The sequence below is a fragment of the Pelobates fuscus genome, chromosome 3, assembly GCF_036172605.1.
Source record: "Pelobates fuscus isolate aPelFus1 chromosome 3, aPelFus1.pri, whole genome shotgun sequence".
NCBI classification, from domain to species: Eukaryota; Metazoa; Chordata; class Amphibia; order Anura; family Pelobatidae; genus Pelobates; species Pelobates fuscus.
The window spans coordinates 191,283,698-191,302,651 of NC_086319.1; the positions used below are offsets into that span (position 1 = coordinate 191,283,698).

The following is an 18,954-nucleotide window of genomic DNA, read 5'->3' on the forward strand; positions in this document are numbered from 1 at the left end:
TTTATGCATACATTAACAAGAGTCTTAAGCAGAAAAAAAATGACATGAGAAAGTCAATATAGAGAATAAAAATGACCAAAAGGCAGGAATCTGGAGGAAAGAGAGTAGAAGGATTGGATCAATAGATAAATCCTTTTCTCTAGAGCTGTTGAAATAATTTCTAAGGGTATTTACATATCCATGCTAACAGTAATCAATATCTCATATACAAGAATACTAAATTTCAACAGGTTTAGTGCCTTTTAAAAATGCAGTGCACACTCAAGTTCATAGATGTGATTTACTCATGGAAGATTACAGATGAAAGAATATGTAATTAAATGTGGGAAATGTAACAGAGCTAAAAAAAATATTTAATTTACTTATATCACCAATAGTCCGCATCCGACTATTTTCATGTTAAAAATGAACAAGTTTGTTTCACAATTCACTGTTAAGTGAATAAACTCCAGTTGGTCTTATTTTTTTAACAATTGCCCTAACAAACGTTGTTATGGTTTGATTACCTATAAAATAAAATTCAGGTATAATATTGCCATTTGCAGTTGGGTTTGCAAACGCTTTAATATTTTGAAAAATATTTTGATATATTTCATATATTGATATATTTTTTATATATGATATATTTTTTATATTTTAATTTATTGGAGAAAAAAAATAATTTTAAAAGTGTATGCAAAAATAATTAACCAAGGCCATAGTTGGAGATTCATGGCTGTACTTTTAAATCAGTTTGTCATGACTTACCCAAGCTCCCTTGCTGCTCTGGTGATATCTCCAAGCCGCATGGAGGTGAACAAAAAGGATCAAAAGGAGCGACCCATGACCTCTGAACTAACACACATTAAGTCTCCCTGGCAATACAAAACAGGAGGATGATGTGTAGGTTCTAGACAAGCACAACCCAGTGGGTGCAACTACAGGCACGGCATCCTCCCTTGGTTTTCTTGGCAACCCCAAGCTCCGGGATAGACGCTATAGTACAGGGGCATTACAGAGACATGCCAAATGCGTATTGGTTTCTAATAGACGCCCTGTTTAAACACAGAACAGCTGAGAAATCATTGCTCATTTGTTCTGTGCATTTTTCAGTGTACTCTTGGCTTACTTTGTTCTCCTTTTACTGGATACCTGACCTTTGGCTTATCTTATAGCTCCTGAACCTTCCCGTCTGGATTTCTGACCTTTGGACTGTCTTGACCTTGCCTCTGCCTGAGTCCCTTTCTGGGTTGTTTGCCTTCAACTTGATTTACATACTATCTTTACCTCAGTGAGGACTGCGTTCTGGGTTTCATACTACAAGTCTGACACAGTTAGCTGGCCAAGTAGGAGGCTGTCTAGCTTAAATTGATTGCAATACTTAAAATGATGGCACCTTTTTGTCCCCTCTTTATATCAACTAAATGTTATATTCACAGTTTCATTTAACCAAGAAGGGGGAAGACAACTCTATACTAAATAACAATAAATCAAGACCAGTGACATCATCAGAGCATATGTAGAATACATAATGCCCTGCCCCCAAAATATTCCTCTCAAATATCCCATAAACTCCTCCTTAGAAGGATATTGATGGAGTACTTAGAGTACTGGAGAGGACAGCAGCTAAAATGTTTTGTATTGTTCTTCAAGTTTTTCTCTCATTTTCATCTATGACCTAGGGAACACAAACATTGTAACACACAGCTTATATTTTTTTAAAACAAAGAGAAGCCTTTATAAAGGCATTCTTTTTTACAGTTTCTTGGGATATTTATGAAACCACCTTCCTAAAAAAACAAAAAAAAACAAAAGAGCCCAACCCATGAATAACTAAATAACTTTCAGTCTCTTATGAAGAGTTTTCTGTCGTACTTTACATCATTTATATTTTTTTACATTTTTTTAAACAGACTATGCATAGAATTGCTGTTATTCTACATTTATGTGTTAGCTTTTCATCCTTTTGTTTCCAATAAATTGTATGCTAATATTTTTACAACAAAAAGTACTTGGTAATGTACATACGGTTTAGCCACAGAATATGTAAATAATAATAAATAATACATAACTAATAAAGTTATGAGTCATTTCCTAATAAATTAAGAGTAAATAATATATATTTTTAAATTAGAACCTCATCCTGGCCACATAGTAATATGTTCTTTTAAAAAATGTTCTTTTGTGCAAGTATTATTTAATATGTCTGACTTTATAGAGTATATATTACAGTAGCGCAATTCTATTCACATTATTCTCGGATTTTTGAATGTCAATTAGCAATTTAGATGGAACACTCAATATTGCAATTTCTTTCACACACTCTTTGGATCTACAATTTTTCTTTTGATTGCGTCAGGTTTGTACAAGCCTTCCAGTATGTCATGCACACATGTTATTTCATTCAAAGACACCAGAATCCCAATTTAGACATCAAAGATGTTTGGCTCAGTTCCTGGCCACAGGTTCTTTAACCCCTTAAGGACACATGACATGTGTATGTATGAAAAAGAAAAAATGCACACAAAAATATATATACACAAGTACACCTAACCAACTCAATGGTAGGAATATGCAGAGGTACTTAACTGCGTATAAGATGGATACAGCTTCCCAAGAGGTTTCCCCCAAACGAACCTCAAATATAGATATGGATATAGACAAAAATGGGATACAGCTGAATAACTAGAAAAAAAAGAATATATAGCACATAGTGAAGTACATTAACAATAATTGGATTTAACCCACAAAGATTGCACTCACGAGATGGTGAAGGGTAATGCGCCTTTAAGCCCACAATGGGCTGAAATGGTATTTGCCTTCCACGGATAGGTTGCTCTGTCTTTCACAGGAAATGGAAGAATGCCAGTTGAAATGTAAATGTATTTTTAATTTTAATTTTAATTTTAATTTAAATTTTAATTTTAATTTTATTTATATTTATTTTTACTTCATTTTATTTAACTGTTTATTATTTTTTATTTTTTATTATTATTACTATATTTTTTTATTATATAATTTTGTTTATACTTTTTCTTTTATTATTATTTTTCTTTTCTTTTTTATTTTTATATTTATTTTTTATTTTATTCTATTTTTATTTAATTGTATTTATTTATTTTTGGTTTATTTCTAGTTCATTTTATTTTATTCATATTGATATTTATTCTTTATTTAATTATTTATTTATTTAATTGTATACATATAGTATTTTTTTTTTTTTTTATATATATATATTTTTCTTATTATATATATTTTTTGTAGTCCATGTATATATTTATACTATAGCAATTGGCAGAAGATGAAAGTCCTACAGCTCTATTGGATGATGATGTATCTCTTTGTTATTTATAAGTTTTTACTTTTAATTTGAAAGTCTGATGACTAATTGCGATTATTTTGAGATTATTTTCAGTCATTTAACTACTCGAGTGGCTGTTCCATGCTTGGAACGCATATGCCGCATTTGGAACGCAACGTTGACGTCACGACGTACGTCGCCGTCCGCAACCGGAAGTATGCGCATGGAACGCAACCGGAAACGGACATTTGGAACGCAAATCTAGATGAACTAGACGGACGAAAAACGGCTATGTCTTTTTGCCGCGAAATTACAGAATGAGAGCCATCTGAGGCAATATACCCTGATGGGAGAAGTGGTTCCAGGAGAGAATTCTCCAATCAACACACGGACTGGTTGTATTTAACCCCTTAAGACCGCAGGACGTACTATGCCGTCCTTATTTGGGCGGCTCTAAACGCCGCAGGACGGCATAGTACGTCCTGGGCGGTCTTACCCCCCATGTGGCCGGCGGCACATGGCCGCTGCAGATCGCGGTCGGGGGGCATTCCTGGCCCCCCAGGCAGCCCCCCTGTGCCTGGGGACCGCGGTCTGCAGCTTCCGATCGCAGTGACAGGCTGTCACTGCGATCGGTATTTACCATGTGTCAGCCGATTTTAAAATCGGCTGACACATGGAGCCGCGGCATTTTTAATCTGCAGATCGCGGTCGGGGGACATGCCTGGCCCCCCAGGCAGTCCCCCTGCGGTCAGTGACCGCGATCTGCAGAGTATGATCGCAGTGAGAGGCTGTCTCTGTGATCTGAATGCAGAGACAGCCTCTCCCTGCGATCTGATCGCAGTGACAGCCTGTCACTGCGATCAGAGTTACTATGTGTCAGCCTATTGGCTGACCCATAGTAACTCCAGGCAGGATCCCCCTGCAGATCACGGTGGGGGGCATGCCTGGCCACCCAGGCACTCCCCCTGTGGCCAATTACCGTGATCTGCAGGAGGTGATCACAGTGACAGCTTGTCACTGTGATCACTGATCCTGTGTGTCATCAGCCAGTGATGTAAAATCACTGGCTGACACTGTCTCTGCCCCTCTCCTGTAATAAAAATAAAATATTAGTTAAAAAAATAAATAAATTACGGTTACACATCAAATATACTTAGATCATTTATATATATATTATATATATGATCTAAGTATATATATATATATATATATATATATATATATACACACACACTAAGTGTATTTTAATATTTATATATATATAATTATATATATATATATATTAATATCAAAATACACATAGAAGGATATTGATTAAATATATACATAATTATAATTATATATATATATATATATTTTATAATAAAAAATATAAATACGTTAAAAAAAAAAATTAAAAAATTTAAAAAAAATAATTAAAAATATATATATGTGTGTAATTTCGTTCTAACTGTATTTTGATATTAATATATATATATATATATTGATATCAAAATACACGTAGAACGAAATAATATATATATGTATATACCTAAGTATATACGTATACATCACTATATGTATACTTATATATAAATAAAAATAATTGTAAAAAAATTATATACATATATATATACATATATATATCCACACACGTGGATATATAATAATTTTACATATATATTTATGTAATAATTTTACATAATTAGGTATCCTAATTAATTACAATTAGCGGGACCTGCCTAACAACCCAGGCCGAAAGTATAGGGAATTTAATTTGCTAGCACTATATTTAACCCTATAACTTTCCAAGACACTATAAAACCTGTACATGGGGGGTACTGTTTTACTCGGGAGACATCGCTGAACACAAATATTTGTGTTTCAAACCCGTAAAATGTATTACAACAATGATATCGTCAGGGAAAGTGAAATTTATTGCATTTTTCGCACACAAACGGCACTTACACTGACGATATTTTTGCTGTAATACTTTTTACTGTTTTGAAACACAAATATTTGTGTTCAGCAAAGTCTCCTGAGTATAACATTACCCCTCATGTACAGGTTTAGGGTGTTTTCAAAAGTTACAGAGTCAAACATAAGGCTTGCGTTTCAGTTTTTTCACAATGAAATTCGCCAGATTGGTTACGTTGGCTTTGAGACCGTTTAGTAGCCCAGAAATAAGAATTACCTCCATAATGGCATACCATTTGCAAAAGTAGACAACCCAAGGTATTGGAAATGGGGTATGTTCAGTCTTTTTTAGTAGCCACTTAGTCACAAACACTGGCCAAAATTGGCTTTCAAATTCGTTTTTTGCATTTTTCACACACAAACAAATATTAACGTTAACTTTGGCTAGTGTTTGTGACCAAGTGGCTACTAAAAAAGACTGGACATACCCCATTTGCAATACCTTGGGTTGTCTACTTTTGCAAATGGTATGCCATCATGGGGGTAATTCTCATTCCTGGGCTACCATACAGTCTCAAAGGCAACGTAACCAAACTGGCAAATTTCAATGTGAAAAAACTGAAAAGTGTAACATGCTTTATTTGACCCTGTAACTTCCCAAAACACCATAAAACCTGTACATAGGGGGTACTGTTTTACACGTGAGACATCGCTGAATACAAATATGTGTATTTTATTGCAGTAAAAGCAAACAGTATTATGACATTCACAGTTAGAATGTCACATAGAACAAAGAAAATGTAAAAAAATCGTATTTTCTCTCATTTTTTTATATTGTAATCATATTAAGTTATGTTCCATACCTAAATATTTGATGTTAAATGAAAGCCCTGTTCCCCCTGAATAAAATGATATATAATAAGTGTGGGTGCATTTAATATGAAAGAGGTGAATTACGGTTGGACAGACATATAGCGCAAATGCCAGGTTTTGTTTACGTTTTTTTTGGATCACAACTTGTACATTTGGCTGCGGTCTTAAGGGGTTAAGGGACTCTGTTGGGGGTGGGATTATGCATGCTTTGTATTTTATGTGATTGTTTAAACTGCAGAATTTTCTCTGATGAAGTCCAAGTTGTTTGGACGAAACGCGTTAGATTGCAGTTATTTTTAAAATTTTACTGATTGAATTTTTCAAGGCTATTTATTGCCTTTTGAATAAAGAAAAAAAAATTTCTTTACATTTCAACTGGCATTCTTCCATTTCCTGTGAAAGACAGAGCAACCTATCCGTGGAAGGCAAATACCATTTCAGCCCATTGTGGGCTTAAAGGCGCATTACCCTTCACCATCTCGTGAGTGCAATCTTTGTGGGTTAAATCCAATTATTGTTAATGTACTTCACTATGTGCTATATATTCTTTTTTTTCTAGTTATTCAGCTGTATCCCATTTTTGTCTATATCCACATGACATGTGTGACATGTCATAATTCCCTTTTATTCCAGAAGTTTGGTCCTTAAGGGGTTAACCATAATATGAATTAATTATTCATTACATTAAATGTAATGAATTAATGAAAAGAGGTTGAATTCAATATTTTGTTTTCCGTAGCACCCCTTTCTCAGCACATAGTTTAAGTATTAAATGTTTAATATGGTGTTACATTTGCCACTTCAGCAATATTTACAATCATTTTATTTTACTCTTGCAGAATTTTACTGCAGAACATTTCTGAACTTACACTGCTGGCTAAAATGAAACCATCTTGTGTCTGAAATACAAGTAGGCAAGCCTTAATATGCAATTTGGCTGCCTAGCTTTCTGCTCATGTCTTCTGAAAGACAGTATACAAAGTAAAAATGACAGATATTGTATTGTGTTTTTCATTGGAGCCATTTTAAATTATACCTCTCTACGGAGAAGGACTGGAATAGATTTTTGGTAATGTAGAGCAAACCATTTACTTCAGTGGGAGGTAGAAAATCTATCTAGACAAACTGACTTGTTTTAATTAAAATGCATCATGTCTATGGTAATCTGCACTGTTTACTTCATTGACAAGCCATCAAAAAGTGCAGCAATTCAATAAGTCACAATAAATTTCAGATGTACATGATAAAACTGGCAAAAAAATGATTACTTTTATTGTACATTGTTATATGCTGCATTATGCTATTTAAGATTAGACAAATGACTCATTGATTGGTGTTCTGTGTGAGTAATTTAAGACATTTATTTAGGGTTTAGGAACCACATAGGCCATCGCATAGCTATATAAAGGATTAATGGAAACTCTTGTTCTTAGTTCAAAATATTTTTTCTAGCTTTTAGCACTTAAGCAGTATTGATTGAGTTTTCGCTCAATTTAATGTCCTGGGTTACAGAAAAATACTTTTTATAAATGCGAAATTGCATTTTTGTTTCTTTTAAATTCATAATGTTCCTCCCTCAAAGTCATTCTCTATCATAGCTAAAATGTATTGTTTTTTTTCAAAACTATCTTACACTTTTTCCTTGGTAACCACCATGTCCCTCTGTCCCCAATACACAGGTTATCACAAAATAATAACTCAACTGTGAGTTCATACCGGCTGTAGGAGGCAGTCCTATTGCTCATAGTTAAGTGAAGTGAAAATAACTTAAATATCCTAATGCACACTCAGGGAGATATGAATATAAATCTCTTCACTGCCCAAAATGTTGGCAAATCTGATGGATTTACTAACAAGTAAGAATGTTTCTCATCTACATGTAAATTAAAGGGACACTATAGTCACCAAAACAAGTTTAGCTTTATGTAGCAGTTTTGGTGTGTAGATCATGCACCCAAAATTTCACTGCTCAATTCACTACCATTTATACGTTAATTCACTTTTCATTCGGTTTATGCAGCCCTAGCCACCACCCCCTGGCTGTGACTCACACAACCTGCATGTAAACAAAATGGTTTTAGATGTAATTCACTTTAAAAGTTTTTATCTCATGCTCTGTAAATCGACATGCTCTGTAAATTGAACTTTAATTACATACAGGGGACTCCTGCAGTTTCTTGCACTCTAACAAAGTGGGAGATACGAAATTCTAACTTAAACAGCATTTCCAATAAGGGAAGTGTAAACATTAGATGACTTTATCAGGAAGTGTTTAGGAAGGTTGTGTAAGTCACATGTAGGGAGGTGTGCCTAGGCCTACACAAACAAAGTAACTTAACTCCTAAATGGCAAAGAATTAAGCAGTGAAACTGCAGGGGCATGATCTGCTTCATTAAACTAAAGTTGTTTTCTTGCCTATAGTGTCCCTTTAAACCATTACTTATTATGTTTGTTTACCACAACAGCTTATTTCCCTCCTGGCATTCTGTTAGTTAAAGTATAACTCCAACTAGCATGACCACATCTGCTTTAAGAAGCATGGTGGTAAGAATCTGTATGTTCAGCATTTGTACTTGAAAAACTGTACATACAGAGTAATCTGAGCTTTGTGCCGGAGGCTATTTACACCCCCAGCTCACATGACTTAGCTCAGCATGTGACACAGCACGCTGGCAGGCATAATGAGCCACTCCCTTGCAGCCTTTAATTTCACTTCACTCCTTCCCTCAGAGCACTCTATTGTATTGATAGTAATTTTTCTCTTTCTGAAGCATTTCATTGGACCACAAACAGGCAGCAGTGATGTCGAACATCGGAGTGGAATCCATCGGGGGGGAGCTTGGATTCCAGGTAAGTTCATTCTTTAATCGGTTTATAAAGTTGGGGGCGTGGCTCTAGTGCATAATGCTCAGAAATGCTTTTTAACTAAATAAAAAAAATTAGATACAAATGGGTAAAGTGACCTTTTAACCCCTTAACGACGAGTGACGGACGAGGTCCGTCACTCAGGGGAATGCGTTAATGACGAGTGACGGACCTCGTCCGTCACCCGTTAAAATTAACCCCAGATCGCCGCAATCGCGGCGATCGTGGGGTTAATGGTGCTCCGGTCTGCCTCTGCATTAGAGGCAGACCGGGAGCACCGGATCGGGCTGCCCCAGTACATGTGCCCGCTCTGACAGCATGTCTGAGCGGGCACATGTGCTCTCTATACTCACCTCCGCCTCCCTGCACTTCCTGGTTCTGTGTGAAGTGCAGGGAGACGGATCTTCAGTGATCCTGCCCCCTGGTGGAAAAAAAAAATAGTAAAATTAAAATCCCACCCCCCTTTACCCCCCCTTTACCCATTTTAATAAAAAATTAACCCCTTCCCTGCCAATTGATCACTGACTACAGTGATCAATTGGCAGGGATTACATTTTACTAAGATCTGATTTTTTTTTTAACCCCTGAGGGTTAATTCTTTTTTTTTTAACCCTCAGGGGTTCAATTTATTTTATTAATTAATTTAAATATTTTAAAATTATAAATTTAGCTAGCTGGGGAGGGTGGAAGTTAGTAGGGAATTGGGGGATTTAGTATTACGCTAACTAGGGGTTAACATTAAAAAAAGTTTAAAAATAAGCTTTAAAAAGTTAAAAAATTAAGTTAAAAAAAAAGTTTTAATAACGTTTAAGTAAAAAATTTAAAAAAATAAACCCTTTACCCAGTCCAAATAAAAATTAACCCCTTCCCTGCCAGTCGATCACTGCCTACAGTGATCAAAATACAGATCACAGTATTATACTGTTCTAATTTTTTTTTTAACCCCTGACGATTAACTTTTATTTATTTTTTAACCCTCAGGGGTTAAATGTATTTAATTAACTAATTTAAATATTGTATAATTAAATATTTTGCTAGCTGGGGTGGGTGGGAGTTATGGGAAAATGGGGAATTTACTGTTAGTGCTGCTTACTGCTAGTTAGGGGTTAACGTAAAAAAAAAAGCTTAGAAAAATGTTAAATCTGTAAAAAAAAGTTTTACGAAAGTTTAGGAAACTTAAAAAAAATGAATAATCAAAACAAAAGTTGAAAAAATAGTTTTAAAAAGTAAAAAAAGTTTTAAAAAGTAAAAAAATACATTTAATAACGCTCATTACCACTACACCTGGTACAAGCTAGCGGAAAAATGATCCCACGCTAAGGTTCAAAATATGCCTTTTGAAATACCCTGGGATGTCTTCTTTAAGAAATGGTATGGCTTTATGGGGTATTTGGTTTATATAGCCTGGTAAAATACTCTAAAATGGGACATGGGCACAGCGTAAAAATTTAAAGTTTGAAAAAAATGGAATGGCTGTGTCCCAAATGTGCCCCTCCGATGTCCACATATACCTGGCAAAGGTACATACGGGGGTATTTTTGTACTCAGCAGACATAGCTGAGCAACATATGAAGTATTATACAGTGGTAGTACACATAAGGTTTGCAAAATATACTGTGCAAACTCACTTTGTGTGTCAAAAAGGCAGAAAAAACGCTTATTACCACTACACCTGGTACACGCTAGCGGAAAAATGATCCCACGCTAAGGTTCAAAATATGCCTTTTGAAATACCCTGGGATGTCTTCTTTAAGAAATGGTATGGCTTTATGGGGTATTTGGATTATATAGCCTGGTAAAATACTCTAAAATGGGACATGGGCACAGCGTAAAAATTCAAAATGTGAAAAAAATGGAATGGCTGTGTCCCAAATGTGCCCCTCCGATGTCCACATATACCTGGCAAAGGTACATACTGGGGTATTTTTGTACTCAGCAGACATAGCTGAGCAACATATGAAGTATTATACAGTGGTAGTACACATAAGGTTTGCAAAATATACTGTGCAAACTCACTTTGTGTGTCAAAAAGGCAGAAAAAACGCTTATTACCACTACACCTGGTACACGCTAGCGGAAAAATGATCCCACGCTAAGGTTCAAAATATGCCTTTTGAAATACCCTGGGATGTCTTCTTTAAGAAATGGTATGGCTTTATGGGGTATTTGGATTATATAGCCTGGTAAAATACTCTAAAATGGGACATGGGCACAGCGTAAAAATTCAAAATGTGAAAAAAATGGAATGGCTGTGTCCCAAATGTGCCCCTCCGATGTCCACATATACCTGGCAAAGGTACATACTGGGGTATTTTTGTACTCAGCAGACATAGCTGAGCAAAATATGAAGTATTATACAGTGGTAGTACACATATGGTTTGCAAAATATACTGTGCAAACTCACTTTGTGTGTCAAAAAGGCAGAAAAAAAACGCTTATAACCACTACACCTGGTACACGCTAGCGGAAAAATGATCCCACACTAAGGTTCAAAATATGCCTTTTGAAATACCCTGGGGTGTCTACTTTAAGAAATGGTAGGCCTTTGTGGGGTAGTTTGAATTTAAAACCTGCAAAGATGCTTGGAAATTGCACATAGGCCCGGCGTCAAAATTCAAAGTTCGTTCAAAACTGATATGGCTTGGTCTCCTATATGGCACTGTAGCTTCACAAAATAGTGCCATGAGATACCCTGGAGTGTCTTCTTTTACAAATGGTAGGCCTTTGTGGGGTGTTTTTGAACAGTCAAACTGTTATAATATCCCAAATGGAAGCATAGGCTCATTAAATCCGTCTCTCAAAATTCTACTGTGAATACTGAAAAGGACAGGTCTCCTGTATGGCACTGTAGCTTCACGAAATAGTGCCATAGACATACAATGGGGGTGTCCTTTTACTCAGAAGACTTAGCTGAGCATAATTTGGGGGGTTTGAACTTAGTGGCACACATGAAATATACAAAATGCCCAGCAAAAATGCAATCCGTATGTAAAAAATGCACAAAATTATTTTTTACCACATACTTTGGCATGTAATGGTAAAAAAATGGGGGCATGTTAAGGCACAATATGCACCTTATGAGATACCCTGGAGTGTCTTCTTTTACAAATGGTAGGCCTTTGTGGGGTGTTTTTGAACAGTCAAACTGTTATAATATCCCAAATGGAAGCATAGGCTCATTAAATCCGTCTCTCAAAATTCTACTGTGAATACTGAAAAGGACAGGTCTCCTGTATGGCACTGTAGCTTCACGAAATAGTGCCATAGACATACAATGGGGGTGTCCTTTTACTCAGAAGACTTAGCTGAGCATAATTTGGGGGGTTTGAACTTAGTGGCACACATGAAATATACAAAATGCCCAGCAAAAATGCAATCCGTATGTAAAAAATGCACAAAATTATTTTTTACCACATACTTTGGCATGTAATGGTAAAAAAATGGGGGCATGTTAAGGCACAATATGCACCTTATGAGATACCCTGGAGTGTCTACTTTTACAAATGGTAGGCCTTTGTGGGGTTTTTTTGAACAGTCAAACTACTATAATACCCCAAATGGAAGCATAGGCTCATTAAATCCGTCTCTCAAAATTCTACTGTGAATACTGAAAAGGACAGGTCTCCTATATGGCACTGTAGCTTCACGAAATAGTGCCAAAGACATACAATGGGGGTACCGTTGTACTCAGCAGAAGTAACTGAACACATAATAAAACTTTGTACAGGAATAGCACACACCAACTTTACAAAATACACATGAGAAGTTCTTTGTTATAAGTTTGTGTGCGAAAACCCCCAAAAAACACAATTTTACTCCAATATTTACCAGAGGTTGGCGGTAAAATGGCTACGTAGAAAGTGTCAAAACAACCTTAGGTAAATAGCCTGTGGTGTTTACTTTATATAAATATATACTTTTGTGTGGCAATTTTGTTTTCTTTTATGGCTATTAGGCTTACAAGACAAACATACCAAATTCTAAAATCGCTCCACATAAAAAGTTTATTTTACTCCTTGTGCTTTGTGACCTGTAACTACCAAAAAAAACTTAAAATCCCAGACACATTATATATTCTGTAATTCAGAACAACTAAATGAATTTATTTTTAATTACTTTCCTTAACCTGCACTAATTATGTACACATTATTATTGCAAAAACTGTCAAAAAAAACACACAAAAATTCATTTTTTTGCATATTTCTGTATTTTTTTTATAATAAATAAGCATTTATATATATATGTGTTACATCAAATTAAAGCCCTTTCTGTCCTTTAAAAAACGGTATATAATATGTGTCGGTGCAATAAATTAGTAAAATGCAAATTGCAGTTGAACGCAAATAGCAAAAAATGCCATTGTCATTAAGTGAAAGACAAGCTTCTGAAGCTCTGTCCTTAAGGGGTTAAATATAATTTACCTTGGACTTGTTTTTGTTTTCATTTATAAAAACATCTTGCAAACACTGCAGATCTCTTGGCTAAAAACTCTGCAAGACATACCCTTCTAACTCAGACTTGCTGTGTCTGTCCAATCACAGACTTCCCAATGCAATGAGAAGTCTCTGCAAGGCAAGTAACAGGACTGGTTATCTGATTGACAGCCTAGGGATGTAAAATGGTTCATTTATAAAGTGTATACTCCTCACACATAAGGCACTTCAGCAAGCTGAACAATTAAGGTCTGACAAGGCCTAAACAACACCAGATAAATTGTACGCAGTCTTCATAACTGGTGTTTGCAAATTAAGGATGGAATCCTCCTTGCTCTTGGTGCCAAAGTTTTTTTTTATTGTTTCAAATAGTCCTTTTTAACATCAATATTACACATTTCAATTTCCCTATGAAAACAATTCAAGCATTACAGCTAATACATAGCAATGTCTTTAGGTTTTATTTCTCCTAGATTGTCCCTGCCTAATAGAATAAGATAAGACAGCCCCATTTTACCTATCTTGTACATGCTTGCATCAGAACCACTTCCCAACTCAGTCACACCCATACACAGAAAACCCCCTCCTTTTATATGGCCTGTTCCAAGTTACTATCAACCCTGTCAAGATAGCCTTTTGCTCCACGACGTGGTCCTTAAACTTGGGGGTTACTAATTCAAATGGGCCATTGATTTACAATTTTTAAATATTATAAGGGCTGCAGAAAGTGATAATCTTTCATAGAAATAAATCACAACAAATTAACACGAAATATTATAATATATCAGTGATAAACCAGTTTTCCATCAAGGTGGAAAGATGACCAGGAGCCTATTTTCAGGCCAATAATAAAATTAATAAAAATGAGAATAAATACAACCCTGGATATGATACATACAATAAATACAAGTCTAAAAATGGGTGAAATAAGAATCTACATATCAATATCTACAAGTCCATAAAAGTTCAGACTTTCAATATTTAGAAATAGGGAATAATAATATGATGGGATATAAATGTAGCAAGCGATCTGGCTTGTGTGCTTTCAGGGGGAAAATCCCCAGTGTAGAAGCTGTAGTTCAACACTCACTATCTCAATTTGCTGCTCTGCCTGCACTGCGTGATAGGAGCTGAAGTATGAAAGTGAGAAGAGAATGTTCGGAGCTTAATGCAAGTTCGGCGTGTGTTCCAATTGCCGCTAGCGTCCAGCCTTGAGTCTTTCAATTTAACTCCTGGAATTTAAATCTCAGCCTTACGCGTTTCATGAAGTATGTATTTCGCGTTTCATGAATTGTGAATTGAGATAGTGAGTGGCGAACTGTAGCTTTCACACCGGCGATTTATCCCCTGAAAGTCAACCTCAATTTTGTAAATCTGTACACAAGGATTAATGTGTTCCATTGAACTGACAAGTAATAACTTTGTGGATACTCTGAATATATGTACATTCGGATAATTATACACATTGCACACATTTTTCCAACCAATTTACTAAAATTGCACATTTTCGTTTGTATAAATGTATTGTATTTTTATTATTTTTTTTAATATGATCTTTCACTTTGCAGATTAAAAAAAATTAAAGTGCATCTATTTATGTATTTATCTACAGAAACATGAATATAAAGCTACAATGTACAATAAATTTACACACACAGAATTCCTGCATAATCAGGTCTCACTTACAGGTGTAGGTCATTTCAAAACTGTCACTGATGTTCACAATGTCGATTTGGGGTAACAACTTTGGGGGTTCCATCAACTGGGACAGAGCAAAACGGAAGGCGGCATGTTCCTGGGACTGCTGATTTGGGAAGAGACCCCCTAAGGCAAAAAAAAAAGAAATGTGTAAGAATGAAGCATTAAAACCTGGCACTGTGTCATCAACCAAGACATTGGATACAGCATGTCACACACAGTGATGGCTGTTGAGTTATTCCTAAAGCGAAATATGTTTCCTGCACTCCCACACTGCTGGAATGGATGGCAGAATTATTGCGATGACAACCAGAGAACATATGGGTACTCACTCTGTGAGCACATTACGGATTGTCAAAAAATAGTGGGGAAAGCATTATCAACATCACTTTATGTATCTGTCTATCATCTACCTTTTTCTGTTAGACCCCCCACATCTGAAAAAGATGAATTTTCACATTATGAGTCTAGTAACATTTTTATTTTAAAAGAAAGATGACATTAAAACAAAATGAAAGGTCTGGCTTATACATCAGAATCCAAGTATATGCAATTAGATTATTCTTTTTTTAACCTTTTCATTTACAGTTTTTATAAAAATAAATAATTATCAAGGCAGGACCAAAATGTTTGCCATCTTTTCATGTTCCACCTCATTTTTCAGAGAATTTTTTTGTAATCTCTCTCACCTTCCTAAATTTTTCCCTCTGCCAATCTCCATCCTTTCTCTAGTCTCATTTTTATTTGTTGTCCGTTTCTGGGGGTTTTATCTGCGTGAAGGGAGCTCTACATATATGCAGTGAGCTCCAAGTTTGGTGTGAGGGGGCAACGACTTATCACCCCATCTGTAAGGATCTCTATTGTATACCTCTAGGCAGGTTGAGAGCATGAATCCCCCACATATGGCAAGTGCAGATTGATACCTCTTATTAAATGAGCTTTTATGAATTCATCTGCTGGGGTAGTACTAATGTGACAACTGATAATCAATGCTCTCATTCACTAGCAATTGCTGTATCCCAAGGGAGCACTGACATTGATCTGCACCCACTGGAGGTGTAGACCACATGGCAGGTGCATTGTCTCCATATGGGCAGGAGGAGCTGTCTACTACCTTATACCAACCCACCCCTAATAAAACACTGATACTCTTAGGTATGGGTCAATATGTTCACAGCTTTAATTTTATTATAATCATGATAATAATAATAATAACAATAATAATAATAACAATAACATAAATAAGTTTTTGAAGTCATTGCCAAACCCCAAATCCTCAGCCATCCAACATTATCACTTCCCCACATATCAAATCACAAGGCAATGACCCATAATATATAACATAACATAATATAACAACACGTAAATATAACATAAGTAAGATCCAACATTTTCCACCTGATTCTGGCAGGGGTATACCTTGATACCCCTACACCACCCGGGTTCTGAGCTACCAACGAGCTCAAAACCCACCAACATCTTACCAAAAGGTAACCAACCATATTAATCAGCCAACTAACAACTCTTGCTTTTCTCTTCCCTAAGCAGGCCTGTTACCCCCTTAACCTTCCTTATACCAGCCCACTGCTGTGACCAAATGGGCAAGACTTAACCCATACCTAAAGGGAGGGAGGGACCAACTCAGCCTGGTAAGTCAAATTAGTAATGGGGATTTCTAAAATGGACAACATTTATATCAGCCCAACCCCTAAGCTCTAACCCACCAATCACCATCAGGCTCCCCCTAAGCCAGCCTCCAAGCCCTGTCAAGGACCCCTTCGGCTAAGCTGTGCTTTTCTTCATGGGGCTAAAAGTTCCCTTGCAGCACTAATGAGCTGGACACGTCAGGGGAAAGATTTGATCTGTTTACTGGCAAATAGGGCTATGGAATGCCCTCTTGAGCTGATGCTCCAGACAAATGCCTTCTTTGCCTTATTCTTGTATACCAGGTTCTGTCATTTATAGTTTAAAAATTTCAGAGAATCGTTTTAAAATACCTAATTTATCAGTCATATATAATGCAAGGCTTTATCACTACCTTTATGAAGATCTAAATAGTTTGGGTTTTATTAACCCTATTCAGGGCCAGGAAATTCAGCCCCTTTGGGAAGTTTTTCCACACATATCTCTATCACTCACGCACCATAAAATATAAAAAGTGTAATTAATATTTTAGCTGAACATTTATGGGATATATTTATTTAATGTGTACACGTATCAAATAAACATGGTTTGCTGGTAATATAGTGCTCTGGAATAAATAAGGTAACGTTGAACAAAATTAGAAAAAAAGTAGATATGAACATTTCTTTAAATTTTTCATAAAAATATTTAATATGCAAGTCAACGTTATATCATTAAAAGTACAATAGGGCACTTAAACAAATAAAGTAAAGGAAATTAGTTCCCATGGATTCCCACGGCACAAGAGATCTATCTCCAATTACTTCATTACAATATTCATCATCATGATGTGTTAAAAGAACTAATTGACTAATTATCAAACAGCTTCCTAAAATATATGCATGCCCAAGTTATGGTATGCAGTTAGGGCAAATAAGCATATGTTGTGTGTCAAGGAGCTTATCCATACTAGACGAGAACCATCATTACACAGTATGGAGGCAAAATGAAAAAAAAATGAAAAAATTCTTGCCATTTATATAGCGTCAACAGATTCCGTAGCGCTTTAAAATATTATGAGAGGGGGGGATTTAACTATAAATGGGACAATTTCAAGAAAACTTGAAACAGGAACGATAGGTTGAAGAGGACCTGCTCACACAAGCTTAGAGTCTATAGGCTTTTGAATCACATGTTCAATGAAATATAGCTCTCTGTTGCCATGGATCCTATAGGTAGCACTGATTTGGGAACTCCTAGTCAACCAGGGCAGGGAAGAGGGACAACAGAGGAAATACCTCATTTTGATGTACATGAATAACACTTGAAGCATTTTAGAGGGCTCTTGCAGCACACCAAGTGTGTGTGACAGGCTGCTGCCTGGCACATTGTGTCTCAGCTCTGTGTGCAAATATGCTGAGCTGTCACATTTTATGTGGGGATGACAACATCCTCATGTTAAAGCTGCATTACTACTAAAGAGTCCAAATTAATGAGATTTTTGAAGACGGTGACAGTAAAACAGTACTACATAACATAACTCTATAAAATATATGTCTCAGTTATATATAAGATATACAGCACTGAGCAATATACTATTGTTAAACATGTCCCCTCGCCTCTCAATGTGCCTGGTAGCTTAAAGAAAAATAATATTTTTTTTCATATTTTCTTATTAAAAAAAAAATAATGCGTACTTAATGCCTTATTGTGCTACACTGCAATGTATACAAGTAAATTAATATTTTCAGTGCATCTTCTGACTTACCCATAGTTTATGTTAGCAGTCATATTACAGGAGAGCTGTCATCAAACTGTCACTCCTTGTTTTTTAAACATTTATTACATATAATTTAACCTAATCATATATATTTTTAAATGTGTGACGTATATTTATTTATTTATTTATTTTTTAATAAAATGTCCTTTTTTTTTTTTTTTTTTTTTATCGGGTTAGATCAGACTGTTATCTGGTCAACCGCTGCTTACTTAACTTGCCAAGTTCTGCTACCGTTTCACACAGAGCAATCACAGCAGCAAGTTAGGTTGAGCAGCAGTCAAACTGTTTTAGCACAGTGTCACAGCCTACCTAGTTCCTCCAGTCACCTGCGCAATATCTGACGTTCTCCTGTAGGAGAAGCCAGATGTCTCGAGAAAAAAGTATGGCTAATCCAGTGAGCTCAGATAGTGAGCTGTAGTGGTTATTGTACTCAGGGTGTTCCTTTAATTCTCTTACAAAATCACAGCATACCTCCCAACGTTTCCCATGGACAAAGAGGGAGCCTT

The 18,954-nt window shown here is 35.8% G+C and overlaps 1 protein-coding gene across 5 annotated transcripts in view; it reads right to left on the bottom strand.

Annotated features, from left to right (window-relative positions):
• The window catches only part of GRIA1 (glutamate ionotropic receptor AMPA type subunit 1), a 217,676-nt gene that overhangs the window by 175,392 nt on the left and 23,330 nt on the right, over nucleotides 1-18,954 (bottom strand). For all 5 annotated transcript variants that reach the window (XM_063447853.1, XM_063447852.1, XM_063447850.1 and 2 more), the window contains exon 2: nucleotides 15,034-15,171. In XM_063447853.1, coding sequence (XP_063303923.1) covers nucleotides 15,034-15,171 — 138 coding nt within the window. The remainder of the gene's footprint in view (nucleotides 1-15,033; nucleotides 15,172-18,954) is intronic.